Source organism: Piliocolobus tephrosceles, chromosome 20 (assembly GCF_002776525.5).
Source record: "Piliocolobus tephrosceles isolate RC106 chromosome 20, ASM277652v3, whole genome shotgun sequence".
Classification (NCBI taxonomy): domain Eukaryota; kingdom Metazoa; phylum Chordata; class Mammalia; order Primates; family Cercopithecidae; genus Piliocolobus; species Piliocolobus tephrosceles.
Window position 1 is genome coordinate 18,214,148 of NC_045453.1, and position 20,247 is coordinate 18,234,394.

The 20,247-nt window shown below is 45.6% G+C and overlaps 1 protein-coding gene across 2 annotated transcripts; it reads left to right on the plus strand.

The window, feature by feature from the left end:
* Window positions 1-10,426: 10,426 nt before the first annotated feature.
* On the plus strand, window positions 10,427-15,012 carry DBNDD2 (dysbindin domain containing 2). 2 transcript variants are annotated; one of them, XM_023228008.2, is made up of 4 exons: window positions 10,427-10,624; window positions 12,872-13,018; window positions 13,213-13,350; window positions 14,339-15,012. In XM_023228008.2, exons 2-4 carry the CDS (start codon window positions 12,880-12,882, stop codon window positions 14,542-14,544), a joined length of 483 nt encoding a protein of 160 aa, XP_023083776.2. In that variant the 5' UTR covers window positions 10,427-10,624; window positions 12,872-12,879; the 3' UTR covers window positions 14,545-15,012. The 2 variants fall into 2 exon arrangements, with proteins under 2 accessions (XP_023083776.2, XP_023083775.2); XM_023228007.3 differs by lacking the exon at window positions 10,427-10,624 and adding an exon at window positions 10,730-11,146.
* The last annotated feature ends 5,235 nt before the right edge of the window (window positions 15,013-20,247 follow it).

The following is a 20,247-nucleotide window of genomic DNA, read 5'->3' on the forward strand; positions in this document are numbered from 1 at the left end:
TCCCAAGTTCAAGTGATTCTCCTGCCTCAGCCTCTCAAGTAGCTGGGATTACAGATGCATGCCATCATGTCCTGCTGATCTTAGTATTTTTAGTAGAGACAGGGTTTCACCATGTTAGCCAGGCTGGTCTCGAACTTCTGACCTCAAGCGATCCATCCATCTCGGCCTCCCAGAGTGTTGGGATTTCAGGCGTGAGCCACTGCACCTAGCCATTTATTCTTCTTTCTTCCTTCTTTCTTCTTCCTTCTTCCTTCTTCTCCTTCTCCTTCTCCTTCTCCTTCTCCTTCTCCTCCCCTCCCCCCTCCTCCTCCTCCTTCTTCGTCTTTCCTCCTCCTCCTCCTCCTCCTTCTTCTTCTTCCTTCGTCTTCCTTCCTCTTCCTCCTCTTCCTCCTCCTTTCTTCTTTCTTCTTTCTTCTTCTTCTTCTTCGACTGAGTCTTGCTGTATCACCCAGGATGGAGTGCAGCGGGATGATCTCGGCTCACTGCAACCTCCACCTCCTGGGTTCAAGTGATTGTCGTGCCTCAGCCTCCCAAGTAGCTGGGATTACAGGCACCCACCACCACCACGCCTAGCTAATTTTTGTCTTTTTGGTAGAAACAGGTTTTCACCATGTTGGCCAGGCTGGTCTCAAACTCCTGACTTCAAGTGATCCGCCCACCTTGGCCTCCCAAAGTGCTGAGATTACAGGCATGAGCCACCACACCCGGCCTATTTTATTATTTTTTTGAGATGGGGTCTCACTCTGTTACCTGGGCTACAGTGCAGTGGTGTGATCTCGGTTCACTGCAACCTTGACCTCCCAGGCTCAAGTGATTTTCTTGCCTCAGCCTCATGAGTAGCTGGGACTACAGGCATGTACCACCACGCCTGGCTAATTTTTGTATATTTTGTAGAGATGAAGTTTCTGCTACCATTGCCCAGGCTGGTCTCAAACTTGTGGGCTCAAGTGATCCTCCCAGTGAGTCTCCCAAAATGCTGGGACTACAGGCATTAGCTGCTGTGCCTGGTTCAACGTGTTTGTTTGTTTGTTTGTTTTTTGAGACAGGGTCTCGCTCAGTTGTCCAGGCTGGAGTGCAGTGGTGGCATCTCAGCTCACTGCAACCTCCACTTCCCAGGCTCAAGTTATCCTCCTGCCTCAGGCCTCCAGATAGCTGGGAATACAGGCATAAGCCATCATGCCCAGCTGATTTTTGTATTTTTTTGTAGAGACAAGGTTTTGCCATGTTGCCCAGGCTTGTCTCAAATTCAAGGTCAAGCGATCCACCCACCTCAGCCTCTCAAAATGCTAGGATTACAGGCTTGAGCCACTGCACCCAGCCATGTATTTTCTAATATCCCTTGGACTTCATCTTTGACTCATATTTTATTTCAAAGTATTGGGATTGTTTTTCAGTTATCTTTGTTATTATTTCTATTTAATTCTGTTATGGTCATACAATGTAATTTAAATTCTTCTGAATTTGTTGAGGGTTGTTTTTATGGCCCAGAATATGATGAATCTCTCATTGAATGTTGTATGTGCAGTTGAAAAGATTGTTTATTCTGCTGTTGGTGGGTAAAGTGTCATGAAAATATAATTAGGAGAAATTAATGATAGTGTTAAGGTTTTCTATATCCTTGCTTTTTTTTTTTTTTTTTTTTTTTTGGTCTACTTATTTTATTGATTATTGAAAGAGAAGAGTTGAATTCTCTAGGTGTAATATAGATTTTTCTGTTTCTTATTTCAGGTCTACTGGTTTTTCCTTCATATATTTTTGAAGCTTTGTTGTTAGTATATACACACTTATGACTGTTAAGTCTTCTTGGTGAATTGAACCTTTTATCATTAAATAATACCCCTTTTCATCTCTGGTAATAGTCCTTCTTAAACCTACTTTGTCTGATATTAATATTGTCACTCCAGCTTGCTTTGATTCATGTTTGTATGGTGTATCTTATTCCATTCATTTGTTTTAGGGTTCCAATTCCTCTATACATATATTTTTTACTTTTAACCCATATATTTCTTTATATTTTAAGTGGGTCTTGTGGACAACATATTATTGCCTCTTACTTTGTTTCCAGTCTGGTGATTTGTCTTTTAATCGGTTGTCTTTTTACTGATATACTGGATTAAAATCTATCATCTTGTTATTCGTTTTCTATTCTTGCATCTGTGCTTTTTTTCTTTTTTTCTTCCTTGATTTGGATTATGTTTTGAAAAGGAAAACTCCCAATCTCATGGGTGCTGCAAGTAGACAAGATTTATTGCATCTGATTGAAATAGTTTATTATCCATAGCACAACAAACAATGTGAACATCAGCACAGTGGTGTTGGTTCCGCTGGTCCTACATTCAACAGGTGATGCAGTCTGCCCAGATGCATGGTATTCACACAGTGGGTTTGCATTGTAGCTGAGGGACCTAGGCCCAGCACTATTTTATTTTATTTTACTTTATTTTATTTTATATTTTATTTATTTATTTTATTTATATTATATTATATTATATTATATTATATTATATTATATTATATTATATTATATTATATTTGAGGCAGGGTCTCACTGTGTTGCTCAGGCTGGTCTCGAATTCCTGGGCTCAAGTGATCCTCCTGCCTCAGCCTCTCAAAGTGCTGGGATAAGCGTGAGCCACCACACCTAGCCCCAGGACATTTTTATAGCAAGCAGTAAGCAAGCCTGCCTTGGTCTGAGGAATGATCTTACCTCTTAAAACTCTAGCTGTACTAACAATCCTGAACAAGGACCCAGGTGATAAAGAGGTCAGGGCCTTGTGATCTTGACATACTCAGCAAGAAATGTTGGACACAAATGGCCCAGGGAGGAAGCCTCCCAACATTAGAAAAAATTATTATATGTACTTGTTTTATGTTCTACAGTCATTTAAAAAAATAAATTTTATTGTATATGTTTAAGATATACAACATGATGTTATGGGACACATAAAGATAGTAAAGTGGTTACTATAGTGAAGTAAATGAACATATCCATCATCTCACATAGTTACCTGTTCCAGCATTTTTATGATTCCATTTTCTCTCTATTATTGGCTTGTGACTTACACCTCTCTAAAAAAAATTTTTTTAGTGGTTGCTATTGAATTTACTATATCTTTAATTAATCAGTCTATCTTCAAATAAAGTCATACCACTTCTTATATATCATAAGGACCCTTTAACAGCATATTTCCCATTCCTCCATCTCCTCATTTTAACTGTTGTTATAGTCATACATTTCACTTTTATATATGCTATAAGGCCACAATGCATTGCTTTAGTAAAGCAGTTACCTTTTAAAGTGAGTAAAAATGAGAAACAGTCTCTCTTATATTTACCTTTATTCTATCCATTTCCAGAGATCATCATTTCTTTATGTAGATACAGGTTTCTCTCAGGTATCATATTTCTTCTGCTTACAGAACTTCCACTGCCATTTCTTATACTGCTGGTCCACTGGTAATGAATTTTCTCTGTTTTTGTTTTTGTTTTTTTTAATTTGAAAAAGTATTTCCTTCATGTTTGAAAGATGTTTTTGCTAGGTATAGAATTCTGGATTGGCAGTTTTTTGTCTTTCAGCATTTTAAAGATATGATTGTATCTTCTGGTCATACAATTTCTGATGAGAAGTATTCTGTGTTTCTTATCTTTGTTCCTCTGTAGGGAGTATGTCTTTTTCCTTTAGATGCCTTCAATATTTTCTCTCTATCTTTGGTTTTCAGCAGTTTGAATATGATACATTAGGTTGTGTTTGCATGTGCTTCTTTGTTGTGTTTGTATATTGGCATTTAATCTTTTCTGGATTCTGTGAGTTTCTTGGTTCTGTGCTTTGATATCTTTCATTATTTTTGGAAAATTATTAGCTATTATATCTACAAATAAATATTATATCTACATATGTTTTCTTCTCTGTTTCTTCTCCTTCTGGGATGTGAATCACTTATATGTTAGCGCTTGGATATTTGTTCTGGTTTTTGTTTGTTTGTTTCACTCTTTTCTCTTTCTGCTTCAGTTTGAGTAGTCTCTATTGACCTATCTTCAAGTTCACTGCTTATTTCCTCAGCTATGTCGAGTTTACTGATTGATATGGTTTGGTTATGTCCCCACCCAAATCTCATCTTGAATTGTAGTTCCTATAATCCCCACGTGTCATGGGAGAGACCAAGTGGAGATAATTGAATCATGAGACTGGTTCCCCCATCCTATTCTCATGATAGTGAGTTAGTTCTCACAGAACTGGTGGTTTTGTAAGGGGCTTCCCTCTTCCCTGGGCACTTCTCCTTGCTGTCGCCACATGAAGAAGGACGTGTTTGCTTCCCCTTCCACCATGATTGTAAGTTTCCTGAGGCCTCCCCAGACCCGTGGGACAGTGAGTCAGTTAAACCTCTTTTCTTTGTAAACTACCGAGTCTCAGGTATGTCTTTATAGCAGTGTGAGAACAGACTAATACAGTAAATTGGTATGGCTAGAATGAGGTGCTGCTGTAAAAATACCTGAAAACGCAGAAGCAGCTTTGGAACTGGGTAACAGATAGAGGTTGGAACAGTGTGGAGGGCTCAGAAGAAATGTGGGAAAATGTAGAACTTCCTAAAGTCTTAGACGGCTCCTCCTAAAGTCTTAGGAGGATGTGATAAAGCTTGGAACTTCCTAGAGACTGTTGAATGGCTTTGACCAAAATGCTAATAGTGATATAGACAATGAAATCTAGGGTGAGATGGTCTCAGATGGAAATGAGGAACTAGTTGGGAACTGGAGTAAAGTTCACTCTTGCTATGCAAAGAGACTGGTGGCATTTTGTCCCTGCCCTAGAGATCTGTGGAACTTTGAACTTGAGAGAGATGATTTAGGGTATCTAGCAGAAGAAATTTCTAAGCAGCAAAGCATTCAAGAGGAAGCAGAGAATAAACGTTTGGAAAATTTGCAGCCCAGTGATGCGATAGAAAAGGAAAACCCATTTTTTTCTGAGGAGAAATTCAAGCCCCTTACAGAAATTTGCCTAAGTAACAATGAGCCAAATGTTAATCACCAAGACAATGGGGGAAAATGTCTCCAGGGCATACCAGAGACCTACACAGCAGCCCCTCCCATCATAGGCCCAGAGGCCTAGGAGGGAAAAATGGTTTCCTGGGCCAGGTCCAGCACTCCCTTGCTGTGTGCTGCCTCGGGACTTGGTGCCCTGCATCCCAGGCACTCCGGCCACGGCAAAACGGGGCCAGGGTACCGCTCAGGCTGTTGCTTCAAAGGGTACAAGCCCCAAGCCTGGGCAGCTTCCATGTAGTATTGGGCCAGCAAGTATGCAGAATGCAAGAATTGAGGTTTGGGAACCTCCGCCTAGATTTCAGAGGTTGTATGGAAATGCGTGGATGTCCAGGTAGAAGTCTGCTGCAGGGGCGGAGCCCTCATGGAGTACCTCTGCTAGGGCAGTGTGGAAGGGAAATGTGGGGTCAAATCTCACACACAGAGTCCCCACTGGGGCATTGCCTAGTGGAGCTGTGAGAAGAGGGCCACTGTCCTCCAGACCCCAGAATGGTAGATCCACCGACAGCTTGCACCATGTGTCTGGAAAAGTTGCAGACACTCAATGCCAGCCATGAAAGCAGCAGGGAGGGGGCCTCTACCCTGTGAAGCCACAGGGATGGAGCTGCCCAAGGCTGTGGGATCCCACCTCTTGCATCAGTGTGACCTGGATATGTGACCTGTAGTCAAAGGAGATTATTTTGGAGCTTTCAGGTTTAATGACTACCCTATTGGATTTCAGACTTGCATGGGGCCTGTAGCTCCTTTGTTTGGGCCAATTTACCCCATCCAATTTCTCCCATTTAGAATGAGGGTATTTACCCTATGCCTATAACCCCCAAAAGGAAGTAATTAACTTGCTTTTGATTTTACAGGCTCTTAGGTGGAAGGGACTTGCCTTGTCTCAGAAGAGACTTTGGACTTGGACTTTTGGGTTAATACTGAAATGAGTTAAGACTTTGAAGGACTGTTGGAAGCACATAATTGTGTTTTGAATTGTGAGAACATGAGATTTGGGAGGGGCTGGGGCAAAATTAAATGGTTTGACTGTGTCCCCACCCAAATCTGATTTTGAATTGTGGTTCCCATAATCCCCACATGTCGTGGGAGGGACCTGGTGAAGACAGTTGTATCATGGGGGTGGTTTCCCCCATCCTGTTCTTGTGATAGTGAGTTACTTCTCATGAGATCTGATGGTTTTATAAGGGGCTTTCCCCCTTGCTGGGCACTTCTCCTTGCTGCCGCCATGTGAAGAAGGATGTGTTTGCTTCCCCTTCTGTCATGACTGTAAATTTCCTGAGGCCTCCCCAGCCCTGTGGAACTGTGAGTTAATTAAACCTCTCTCCTTTATAAATTACCCAGTCTCAGGTGTGTCCTTGTAGTAGCATGAGAAAGGACTAGTATACTGATACGCCTGTCAACAACTTTCTTCAAATATGTTATATATATATGTGTGTTTTTTCTTATTTCTAGCATTTCTCTATGTCTCTTTTATTTGTAGTCTTCATATTTCTGCAAAAATTCCCCTTTCATTCTTTCATATTGTCTAAGTTTTCCACAAGAGCCTTTCATATTCACATATTACTTATAGTTGTCTTAAGTTCTGTGTCAGATAACTACAGCATCTGCATCTTGCACCTGGTCATGCTTTCTCTCTCTCTCTCTTTCTCTCTCTCTTTCTCTCTTTAATATAGAAACAGGGCCTCACTATATTGCCCAGACTGGTCTTCAGACTCCTGGCCTCAAGCAGTCCATCCGCCTTGGCATCCCAAAAATGCTGGATTATAGGTATGAGCCACCACACCTGGCCTGCTTTGTCCTTGACAGTAGGTTTTTTTTTTGGTATTTTAAAATTTGTATGCGTGTGTGTGTGTGTGTGTGTGTGTGTGTGTGTGTGTTGTAATGTTTTGTTTTGTTTTGTTTTTTTTTTTTCGAGGTAAGAGTTTCACTTTTGTCAACTAGACTGGAGTGCAATGGCATGATCTCAGCTCACTGCCAAGCAAAACGTCCTTCTTTACATGGCGGCAGCAAGGAGAAGTGCCCAGCAGAGGGGGAAGCCCCTTATAAAACCATCAGATCTCATGAGAAGTAACCCACTGTCACAGTCAAACTGCAACCTCTGCTTCCCAGGTTCAAGCGATTCTCCTGCCTCAGCCTCCCGAATAGCTGAGATTACAGGCACCTGCCACCACACCCAGCTAATTTTTTGTATTTTCAGTAGAGATGAGGTTTCACCATGTTAGCCAGGCTGGTCTCAAACTCCTGACCTCAGGTGATCCATCTGCCTTGGCCTCCCAAATTGTTGAGACCACAGGCATAAGCCACTGCCCCTGGCCTGTGTTGTAATTTTTTATTGAGTTTTGGATGCAGTGTTTAGAATAGTAAGGACTGAGTTCATTATTATTTATGCCTGGAAATTGTCATATCTCTTCTTCTCTTAGGCCATTAGTGTGGGGGATTCAGTCATTTTTTTCAGGAGTTGAATTAGGTTTGAGTTTTTTGTTTCTATGATTACTTCAGTGTCTATATCTCCTACAAATTCTGTATAGTCATGCTAGCTACACTGGGTCTTTAGTAATTCCATAAACATTTTGACCTGGCATGTTGTCTTACACCCATAATCCCAACACTTTGAGAGGCTGGGACAGGAGGATCACTTGAGGCCAGGAGTTTGAGACCAGCCTGGACAACATAGCAAGACCCCATTACTACCAAATAATAACAATAATAATAATAATAATAATAATAAAATTAGCCATGTGTGGTGATGTGCATTTGCAGTCCTAGATACTTGGGAGGCTGAACTGGGAGCATACCTTGAGCTCAGGAGTTTAAGGTTACAGTGAGTCATGACTGCACTACTGTGCTTCAGCCTCTGGACAGTGTCAGACTTTGTCTCTGAAAAATAAAAACATAAACATTAGCTGAACTGTCCTTACCTACTTACAAGGAGAGCTTGTCTTTCTCTTGCTACACAACTGAGCGAGTGCCTGCATCCCATCTCTTCTTGGAGGCTCCTGTCCTTCTTTGGAATGCAGGTTAATTGGTTGCTCTGCAACCTTAGGTCTCTGATAAGTTTGACAAAAGCTGTGGTTTTGTACATTACCCAACAATTTTTAAAAACTGTTATTAGTTTGATAATGATGCTCTTCCCTGCTTTCTGCATCCTAGGTGGAAGCCGGAGTCTCAAGCCATCTACCTTTTCACAGTGCTATTCAACCTTTTGGCTACCCACTCCTAGTCTGCTGCTTGGGTCTTTCTTTTGGGTGACACCCTTCCAGCTTAGCCCCCTGAAATATTTTCAGGTTAGATGTTTCCCCCTCTCTATTCCTTCTTTATGGCAAATATCTGGCAAAGAGAAGGGACAGAGGTTCCTGATCTTTCTTCATCTTGGGCTCAAAATAATCCATGGATTCATGTTCTCAAGGATACATCTTGGCCGGGCGCAGTGGCTCATGCTTATAATCCCAGCATTTGGGAGGCTGAGGCGGGCAGATCGCTAGAGGCCAGGAGTTCAAGACCAGCCTGGCAACAGGGCAAAAACCGGTCTCTACTAAAAATACAAAAGTTAGCCAGGCATGGTGGTTTGCACCTGTATTTCCAGCTACTCAGGAGGCAGAGGTTGCAGTGAGCCAAGATCGTGCCACTCCACTCCAACCTGGGCGACTGAGCGAAACTCTTTAAAAAAAAAAAAAAAAAGATAACATCTGTGAAAATGGGGACATGACTTTGGGAGTGAGCTAAGTTCTCATCCACTGTACTCCTGACTTGGCCCTCGTTTTCTGTGCTAGAAAATTAGATGAAGTATCTACTCTATCCATTAATGAGAAATAAGAATCAAACCAACCCACTGAAATACTTCTTAGAAGATTAAAACTACAACAGGATAAAAGGGGATCAGACTGGGAGTAGTGGTTACAAGCACAGTCTCTGGAGGCAGTCTACCTGGGCTTAAATTCCAGGTCCATCACTTACTAGCTGTAGGGCCTGGGACAAGTTCCTTCACCTCTCTGTATCTCAATTTCTGTATCTGTAAAGTGGAAACAACAAGAGGATTCAAAGGGTTAATTTTTGTAAAGCACTTATAATAGTGACTGCCACATAACAAGCTCTGTGGAAGTGTTAACAATTAGGGCTTACTTCCTATAATTTCAGAAATTTGTGGAAGAGAGCAGTTCCCTCCCTTTCTCAGATCCCATTACAATCAAAACAGCTAATGATTACTGAGCATTTCCAAAGTGCCCAAGTCCTATAACTAAGCATTTTATATAAATTATCTCATAAGAGGGAGGGATTAATTATTCCTGTTTAATAGGTAAAAGATCAAGGATCAGATAAGTGTTTACCCAGCTGACTAGAGGCATCAATAGTTTTACAACCCAAGAGGGTCTGACTACATTGCCTGTGCTCTTAACCATTGCATTTGTTGCTTCCCACAAACTAGTTTCCATGCTTGTAAACTAGTGGGAAAGTTGCATGCTGTATTTGTCTCACAGGGTTGTTTTGAGATCCCAATAATGCTAAGAGGCAGTGCTTTAGATATTTGTACAGAGTGCTGGTCCCCTGACAGGGAAACCTGAATGTATCAATGATTTGTTCACATTTCCCTCCCTCTGCACATGCCCTTCTCCCTCTTTTCTGCTTGTTGAACTCATGTCTTCAAGACTCAGCTCAGATATCAGCGTCCAGATTTTATTCTAACAATGGAGGAGTTTAGGCAACACCGTGTGGCGGGGGAGTGGGGGGCACACCAGACTTGTGTTCTGAAATGACAGCTGAATTGCAATGCAGGGAATGGAGTGTAGCCGGGCCAGAATGAGTACAAGAAAACCAGATAGAAGGCTACTGCATTAGGAGCCCAGGCGGGAGGTGGTGGGGCAAACGGAAGGAATGGTGGACTGGAAAGATATTTAGGAAAGAGAATCGACAGGAAATGGAGGTGTATTTTAATATGGGCAGCGAGGGAGAGGGAGGTGGCAAGCATGGCTCCTAGTTCCTGGCTTGTTCGCGGATGTTTGTCGAATGAATGATCCAGTGACCCCAAGGCAGAAGTATCTCAGAGAGATCCCCCCACTCCCCTCCCCGCACCCGTCACCACGCTGCTTTCGGAGCTCTGACCGTATGGGGGTGGATGGAAGGGAGGAGGAAGGGAATGGCCAGGGAGTCTTGGTCCAGGAGCTGCTAGACTGGACACTTCTAGCACTGGTCCGAGCCAGGAGACGCTGCGGAAAGAGGGCAAACGTTTCTACTCTCACAGTTGCTGCCTGGCCCCTCCACCCCCGCCTGGCCAGCAGTGCAGCGCCCCTCTTAGCACCGTGGAGGTGCTGGCTCCTTGCCGGCGTCGGGGGGCGCGGCACAGCGGCCCACTCCTCCAGCCCTGACCCGCCCGGCCGGCCCGGCGCCCACCCCGCCCAGTGTGCTGGTAGGTTGGGCGGCGGCTCTGTCTAGTCCCAGAGCCAGGAATCAGGGGCAGCCGGGCGAGTCCCAGGGCAGGGGTCCTCCGCCGCCTTGCACCTGCCCTGCTGGGCGGCACCGGGTCAGTGCCCTGACACCTCCTGCGGGTCCCCACTCTCTCTTTCCTATCGTGCGTCCTCTGGAGAAGTGCGCGCGTGTAAGTGTGGCAAGTGTGGCCAAGGGTGCCGGAGGCAGGATTAGGGCGCGTAGTCGTTGCGTGGGCGCTGCCCAGAAGGCGCAGAGCATGAAGTGTGCGTGGGCATAGCCGGCGCGGGTGCCCGCCGCGGGTCTGCGCGGGGCGGGGGCGCAGCAAGTGCATCCGATCGAGCGGAGACCAGCGCACCGGCGTCGGCGGCGAGGGTGGTGCAGAGAAGCCCGGCTGGGCGGAGGGCGGAAGGATGCGTGCGGGTAACTTTTTGACTGCCTTGGAAGTACCAGTAGTCGCGCTCGCAGGGGCTGCCTCCGGCCGCGGGGCGAGCTGCGAGCAAGTGCGCCCGCTGCCGCCCCTCCCCCACTTCCGCCTCCCGCCTCTTCCTCGTTCCCGGCTCCCAGGGCCCGTCGGTCCCCCGGGAGCCCTGGAGGCGCAGCCCCACCCCGGCCGGCGCGGCTCGCTCCCACGCCCCCGCCGCTGCCTCGCTGGAGCGGACGGACTGAGTCAGCGGGGGCGCCAGCGCTGCAGGTAGGGACTCCAGCGGCGGTGGGCGCAGGTGCCGCGGGGGACCGCGGAGGGGGCCGGAGCACGAGGGGAACGGCCTGGGGGGGGCGCCCTCCCCCCGTCCTCTGCTGACGCCGCGTGTCCCTTTTTAGGGAATTTTTTCCCTCTTGCTGGCTCCAGTGCGGGTGGGGCTGAGACCGAGAGGGAGTTCTCCATTTCGCTGGCTCCTGCCCTGCCCCTGGCAGCCTCCTGCCCCCAAATCTCTTCACCCCCTCTCCAGTACGTATAGGTCGCGTAAACAACTCCCTGTCTCCACCTCTGGGCTCCGCGACCCCCCGGGGGCAGTTCCTTCAGTCTCGTGAGATCGGTGGGGTTAGGGGGAGGGGAAAAAAGAGGGGGTGTCCCGGAGCCCCTTGGCCCGTGTCAGCTCCCCGACCTCGGCCTCTCCCTCCCCCTCCCCGCCACTGGAGCACGGGCTCCAGGGGCCCTGGGTATTTTTAGCGTTGTGACCTGGGCGGCAGCTCTAAGAGCCTTTCCCAGGAATCGGCGTCAGCGCCTCGCTCCTCCGCCGCCAGCCCGCGGCCGCACGGTCTCCCCACACTTCCGTGGCCCTGCCTTGCCCACTCGGGTTTGGGTCCCTCTTCACCTCCGCGGTGCCCGTGGAGCTGGCCAGGGTCTGGGATACGCTGGGTGCAGATGAGGTGGAGAAGGCAGCCTGCGGAGGATGACGTCTGATCCTCAAGCTAGAAACTCCCCTGCCTCTGGTGATGGGCTCAGAGCAGAACGCCGGGAAGAAGATGAGCGAATGGGAGTGAATGCACCGGCCTGGGCTGGCCCATTGCCCCAGTGCTCTGGCCGGCTCTCGGCTTCTCAGCCCTAGGGGTCAGGAGGCCTGCTCTGAACTGGACCCAGAACCCGCCTTTCCAATTGCTCCTCACTGACTAATGGGGAGATAAGTCAGTGAGATGTGTCTGAGGAGGGGGACGGATAAAGAGCTGTTGGAGTTCAAAGAAAAGATGGTCGTCTCCTAAATATATTGCTCACCTTCACAAGCAGGGTCTTATATTTGAGGCAGGTAGGTCGATTATGCCATTTTCAGATGGGGAGACTAAGACCAGAAAGGTGATTTCCTTAGGGGCAGAGCCTAGTCTGGAAGTCAGGTCTGTGTCTTCAGAGCAAGGGTTTGGGGTGGATGGCACACGCTTGTGTACGTGTGTTTGTGTGTGTGGAAAGGGAGGGGCGTGAGAGGGGTTGCTTCAGCCTTTGTCTGGGTTTTGATGGATGGGAAGGGGTGAGCTGCAGCACTGGAGGAAGGGAACCCTCCATCCTAAAATCTCTGTCTCTATCCTATCCTGTCCCTGGCCTTCTGAGGCAAGCAGGGCCTATTAAGGGGAAAAAGTACCTCCTGGATTTGTGCTGAACCAATCCCTCCAACCCCTCTCAGGAGGACATGATATGGAGAGTTGGGCATTGGCTGTGTTCCCTGAATACAGAGTATCTCACTTGCAGTGCCTGGAACTGGCATCCCCTTTGTGGAGCTAGGGCAAGCCCCGCCTCTGCATGAGACTTGGTTTGTGGGACACACTTGGTTTCAGGGAAGGGGAAAGAGGTCGCCAAGGGCAGTGGTGTCCAGGCTGGAGCCAGGGGCCCCACTGCTGGGACGCTGGTGCAGTGGGGCTCCCCAAGCCCAGGTCCCCCTTGTCTTGTCTTTCAACTTTGCAGCTGTACTTGTTTTGCTCCTCTCCCCAGGAGCTGACATGGACCCAAATCCTCGGGCCGCCCTGGAGCGCCAGCAGCTCCGCCTTCGGGAGCGGCAGAAATTCTTCGAGGACATTTTACAGCCAGAGACAGAGTTTGTCTTTCCTCTGTCCCACCTGCATCTCGAGTCACAGAGACGTAAGTCCCAAGTCCTGAGAAGAGGGACTGGGCTAGGGTAGGGAGGATGTCCTGTGGGTCCTGAATCTTGTGAGACTCTCTCTCCTCTGGTTTTCTTGGCCCTCTATGCTTCTAACTTGGGACCTGACATATAACTATCACTGTCCTGGTGTGCAGCTTGGGTCCTCCTGACTTGCCCACTTCTTGATCCACAGCCCCCATAGGTAGTATCTCATCCATGGAAGTGAATGTGGACACACTGGAGCAAGTAGAACTTATTGACCTTGGGGATCCGGATGGAGCAGATGTGTTCTTGCCTTGCGAAGATCCTCCACCAACCCCCCAGTCGTCTGGTATGCCCCTCTGCTTTGGGGACTTCAGTGCTAGTCAGCCAGAGCCGAATGTCAGGCTCTGAAACGAGGCTGCAAGGCTGGGCTGGGGAAGTATACAAGTAAGGGCTGGAAGTGGCTGTTTCCACCAATGAGACAGCTGCCTGTTCTGATTTTAGGGAAGTTGACCCTGAGGGGGAACTGGGTTACACATCTCCAATCCAAAATTCTGGGAACTGTCTATCTCTTCTTTAATTTTACATTTGTTAAATTAATATAATTAGTCACTATAATTAAAATAATGTAAAAATGTAATTTTTACATTTGGCAACTTAAGTACTTTTAGTCATTATAATGATATTAATATTTATTGAGTACTTAAGTAGGTTCCAATACTGTACTAAAATACTTTACATATATTATCTCAGTCCTTACAATGTCCTGTCAGGGTAGGTGATATAATCCCTATTTTATAAGCAGGAAATTAGGCTCAGAGAAGTCACATTGTAGCCAGAAGGTAGATAAACTGAAATTCATGTCTGTCTTACTCCAAAGCCCATATGCTTAACTTGTAAGACAGATATTCTTTTAATTAAAACTGCTACTATTTATTGATGGCTTACTATGCCAGGCATTTTATAAGCATTCTTAGATTTTATTCCCAAAACCCTTTGGGGGTGTAGGTCTCCCTTTTATTTTGCAGAAGAGGAGCAGAGTCCTTGAAAGGGAAAGTGACTTGCTCAAAGCCACTCAGCAGCAATAAGTGATATAGGTGGAACTTGGACTCTTACCATTGATTGACCTGACTCTAGAACCCAGACATGGTGTAATGAAGTGGAAGGAGCTGGAAGTCAGGAGATGGTGATCTTAATCCTGGCTCTTTGCTGGACTGGCAAAGTCACTTTGGAAAAGTCTCTTCCCCGCTGTGGGCTTTAGTTACTCCTGGCCAGATAATCTTTAAGAGTTCTCTGAAGGCCTGTTTGTGGCCTGACCAGCTTTTCTCTCTGGGCAGGGGTGGACAACCATTTGGAGGAGCTGAGCCTGCCGGTGCCTACATCAGACAGGACCACATCTAGGACCTCCTCCTCCTCCTCTGACTCCTCCACCAACCTGCATAGCCCAAATCCAAGTGATGATGGAGCAGACACGCCCTTGGCACAGTCGGATGAAGAGGAGGAAAAGGGTGATGGAGGGGCAGAGCCTGGAGCCTGCAGCTAGCAGTGGGCCCCTTGCCTACAGACTGACCATGCTGGCTATTCTCCACATGAGACCGTAGGCTCAGCCGGAGCCTTTCGGGAGAAGACCAGACTCTTTACTTGCAGTAGGCACCAGAGGTGGGAAGGATGGTGGGATTGTGTACCTTTCTAAGAATTAACCCTCTCCTGCTTTACTGCTAATATTTTCCTGCTGCAACCCTCCCACCAGTTTTTGGCTTACTCCTGAGATAAGCTTTGCAAATGAGGAGAGAGAAGATGAGGTTGGACAAGATGCCACTGCTTTTCTTAGCACTCTTCCCTCCCCCAAACCATCCTGTAGTCTTCTAATAGAGTATCTCAAACAAGTGTCTCTAGATGGATGTGAACTCCTTAATTCATCAAATGAGGTGGTACTCAAGCCATGCTGCCTCCTTACATCCTTTTTGGAACAGAGCACGGTATAAATAATAAACTAATAATAATATGCCAACCATTCCACTTCATTTTTCACATTGCAAAGATATCAAACCCACTATATGTCTTTAGCTCTCTAACCGATCCCAATATTCCTATCACTCATTCATTCTGTTTATTCAAGAAATATTTATTGAACACCCACACTAGGCATCTGGAATACAGTTTTGAGCAAGACAGGCTGTACTGTATACCTGCCTTCATAGAGTTTACTGTTTATGGAGGAGAAAATCAAGTAAATACTATAATTCACAGTGTAATAAATAGCATGAGGAGGAACTACTCTGGCACCAGAAAATAGGGGCATCTTAACCTAGTTTGTATGGTCACTGAAGAGCTGTTTTTAGCTGAAGGACGATTGGGAGTTAGCCAGACACGGCCCATAAGCCAGGCAGAATGAGCAACTTGTGAAGACGTTAAATGGAGAGAGCATATCCTTGAGGAGCTAAAAAACATTGCGTTTGGCTGAATTGTTGGATTTGAGGAAATGAAGGGAGAGGTAAGACTGAAAAAGGTCAGGTTGTAAAATCCGTTGAAGCCTGGATCAGGTTTCAGTTTGACAGCTAGTAAAAGATCATGACTTAAGGTATAAAGTTATTTCCTCATATAGAAGTAAGAAGTACAGGGCTACATGAAAGCTCCATCATTACTCAGCACTGGGCTCCTTTTTTGCTGTTTTGCACATGGCTTGCATTCTTAGCAATACCTCACGTCTAAGGTGGCTGTCAAAGCCCCAGCCATTAAGACTTTGAGACTGGCAGAAAGCAGGAGAGGAAATGGGGGATGGGCAAAGAGGACACAGCCAGTCTATTCCCATTTAGGAATAAATTTTTGGAAGTTCTTTTTTTTCCCCAAGATGGAGTCTCGCTCTGTCACCCAGGCTGGGGTGCAATGGCACGATCTCGGCACACTGCAACCTCTGCCTCCCAGGTTCAAGCAATTCTCATGTCTCAGCCTCCTGAATAGCTGGGACTACAGGTGCACAACACCACGCCAGGCTAATTTTTGTATTTTTTCGTAGAGACGGGATTTTACCGTATTGGTCAAGCTAGTCTCAAACTCCTGACCTTAGGTGATCCACCTACCTTGGCCTCCCAAAGTGCTGGAATTACAGGCGTGAGCCACTGCACCTGGCCAACCATCCTATAGTCTTCCAGTAGAGTCTCTCAAATTAGTGTCTCTAGATAGATGTGAACTCCTTGGCATGTCAAGTGAGGGGGTACTCCAGCCATTCTGGCTCCTTACATCCTTTTTGGAACAGAGGGCTAGTCACCCAGATGGGGAGTTTCGGAAAGGGCCAGGTTTGAGAAGAAGGCCATAAATTTGGTTTGGGACATGTTGAGTTTGAGATGTATTTGAAACATCCAAAAGGATATGTTGAGTAGGCCCTTGGCAGCCATGTGTGTGGAATTTAGATAAGAGGATTGAGCTGGAAAATGAAAACGATCAGTTCTCAGTATATAGGTGGTAAGTGAAGCCATGGGTGTGAATGACGGAGAGAATGCCCAGGGAGAGAATGCTGAATGAAAGGAGAGGTTATAGGACCCAGTCTTAAGGAACACCAAATCATTTCTCACATTAAAAAAAAAAAGTCCACCTCCCTTCATACATTGAACATCACACATGGGATCAGTGACCTTCAGCCAAAATCCTAAAGCTTTTTGTGCCACCCAAGCCTAAGTGACAAGGCTGCAGTCTTCCCGTTGTCCCATCCTGCTCTCACCCCTGCAGGAGGCCAGTGTAAGTATCTGTTCCTAAGTGTTTTTCCTAACACTAGTGAGAAACTTGTGGGAACTCCAGGGAAGTAGGAGTGTCCACCAGCCATTCCCTGTCTCCAGGAAGCTTGTGGAGTGAATACCTTCTGTGCAAAAGCCTCTAGGTCCAAGATAAGATCATCCACTGAGCTGGGCCAGGGCCCAGTCCTCTATTAACTTTTGGGGTTTTTCTGGGTTGCTTATGACCTTGCTGCACACAGAAGACATAATCTCTGTCCTCTTGTGGCTTCTCTCCTTCCTTCCTTTAGAGTAGCAAGGTTCTATCTCCTGTCTGACTGTGGCTGAGCCATCTCTTGGGCTGCGGCCCATGATCCCAATAGCTTTGCTGTGCAGGGCTTCTCAACTCCCAGGATCACCCCCCTTCCTTCCATGGCAAATGATGAGAAGCTAGACTGGCCTGGTTGCCATCAACATGTCAATAAATCTCTTAGTAGCCCAGGCACATAATGCGAAGATTGTGGGGAGCCTGCCTTGGGAGAGAGATTTACAGCCCTCTAGAGAAGTAGAATTGTTTGTGAGCCTATGGGGAGCCTTCAGTTTGGCTGCTATGAGCCCCAGCCCCGCCTGGAAAAGTCTAGTGTCAGCTGAGACCCCAGGACTACTTCCTAGTTGGGACAATAACCTTTTCTCCTGCCAAACCACAGGGGCTTGGCTGGCCTTCAGAACCATCATCTCCAGCTGACTGTTTTTTGTTTCTTTGGTTTTTTAGAAAAACTTATGGGGGTTTCAAATGTACAACAAATATGGAAAGAAAAATATCCCGTGTTCTCATCATACAGCTTTAAAAGTAATCAAAATAATACCAAGATTGTATCATCTATCCGCCACATATTTTTAGGGGAAAGACATTTATGGTAACACTTGAAAGAAAAAGTAGATTATAAAACACCATATTCAATATGGTCACTTTTTAAAAAAATTATAATCTTCAGATTCACCATTTGATTATAGTGTTGCATTAAAGTTAAACCATGGATTATGCCAGCCCAGAGCCTAGCTGTCTGGTTTTTGAGGCCACACAGTGCCTTTGGAGATGGGAGGATGATCTGGAGCCAACTCTAAGTCAAGGAGCCCAGCTTTCAGTCTCCAAGCCACAGCGTGGCTTCTGATATTTGCATGGACTTGTCATAGGGTGGACGTCCTGACACACTTCGGAAAGGAGGAGCTCAGAAAAAGTTTCCCTAGAAGGCTCACATTGTAGCAACCCCAGGAGTGCACAGAACTTGACACTGAACAGCATGGCAGATTAGAGAAAATACAGAACTGTGCTATGATGTCATCTTGTTTGTTCATTCATTCACACATTACTGAGCACCTACTATGTGATAGTCACCTTGCTTAGGCAACAGAAATACTAAGGTGACCATGAGCTCTTCCAGGAGCAGACATAGCCACAGATAATGGAAACAATGTGATGAGGGATGTAGCAGAAATACACAAAGCCTGTAGACCACTAGAGGAGGAGAAGGTAAGTCTTCACTAGAGGTAGCTGGGTCCTGAATGATGGAGACAGGCAATTTCAAAAGGAAAACACAGAAGTACAAAATAGTCATAATGATGGCAGCTACCTTTAAAAAATTATTATTTTGAGGTTTGACAGTGTAGACTATAGTCCTAGCTCCATCACTCATTGTGATCTTTATTATCTTAGTTTCTGTACTTCTTACCTACTTCTTAATAATAACTCAAGCAACCGTTATCACCTAGGCACTATTATCTACATTTACATATTAGTGCCTAGGTGATAGGGTTGAGTGTTACTATTAAGCACTTGCTACATTCCATATCCTACATGTACATAATTTCTCATCTTAACAACCTTGAAAGTAGGTTTCTTCATTATACAAATGAAGAAAAGTGATACTTGGGTTGATCATGCTCACATGGATTAAAGGCTGGCATAGGGATTTGGACTCCTGTCTTTCTGACATCTAAGTCCATGGCCTTCCTAATATTTCATGTATAATGGGACAAGAACACTGAATGTAGGTAGAATGAAGACATAATGAGATAAAGACATCTTTCTGACATTTCCTTTTTGGAAATGTCTGGTTGGTTGGGGTATATCTTGACAGACCTGTCTGACACCAAATTTGGCTCTTTCTAGAAGTGTGGCCATGAGTTTTACCAAGACACTGTTCATGAAATCCTTCATGAATGTGTTTCCTACAGGGCAGATGGAAAAACTAAAGCATGAATTTAACTTTGGAACTCCTAAAACTCAATAAAAAGACATGCCCGTAAACAAAGGGGCGAGGGCACAGAAGACTTTAACAGACCTTTCACAAAAATTAAAATTAAAATTAAATTGAAAATAAATGGCCAATAAGCACATGAACAGATGCTTCACATTTTTAGTTACCAGGGAAATGCAAATGAAAACCACAATGAGCAGCCACTACATACATACCCAAGTGGTCAAAACTAAAAAGTATAAAAAGTTAGAAACTTCAAATGCCGACCAGGATGTAGAGCAATGGGAACCCATAGTTTATGGAAACATAAAATGATAACATTTTGGAGAAAGGTCTGACAGTTTCTTATAAAATTAAACATACACCTGCTCTTTGACCCAGCAATTCCACTCTTAAATACCTGGCCAAAGGATATGAGAAATATATGTCTACAAAGGAACTTGCACAGACAGCAGCCTTGTTCATAATAACCAAAAACTTTAAAGCAGCCCATCAACAGTTGAATGGATAAATTCATAATACTACATAGTAATAAAAAGAATTGTGGGCCGGGTGCAGTGGCTCAAGCCTGTAATCCCAGCACTTTGGGAGGCCGAGACGGGCGGATCACGAGGTCAGGAGATCGAGGCCATCCTGGCTAACACGGTGAAACCTCGTCTCTACTAAAAATACAAAAAACTAGCTGGGTGCGGTGGCAGGCGCCTGTAGTCCCAGCTACTCGGGAGGCTGAGGCAGGAGAATGGCGGGAACCCGGGAGGCAGAGCTTGCAGTGAGCTGAGATCTGGCCACTGCCCTCCAGCCTGGGCAACAGAGCAAGACTCCGTCTCAAAAAAAAAAAAAAAGAATTGTGGATACATGCAAGAACATGGATGATTCTCAAAAACATTCTTCCCATGAGAAAAAAAAAAAAAAGCCTTACACAGTATACATACTATATGATTTCCTTTATATTTAGTTCTGGAACAGATTGTGGGAAAAAATCAGAATAGTAGTTGCCTCTGGAAGGTGGTAGAGGAGCAGGGATTGACTAGGAAAGGGTATTGGCCAATTTTCTGGGCTTTTAGGAATGTTTAGTATCATGACAGGAGTTCAGGTTACATAGGTGTGTGCATTTGTCAAAACTCAGTCAATGTGTACTTTGGATTTGTGCATTTCACTGTATGTGAATTTTACATCAAAAGAAAAACGCAATCAAATACTAAACTCTAGTTAATTATATGCATGCTGAACTACTTAAAGGAAGTTTACTAATGTCTGCACAAGATGGGATGATGGATGTAT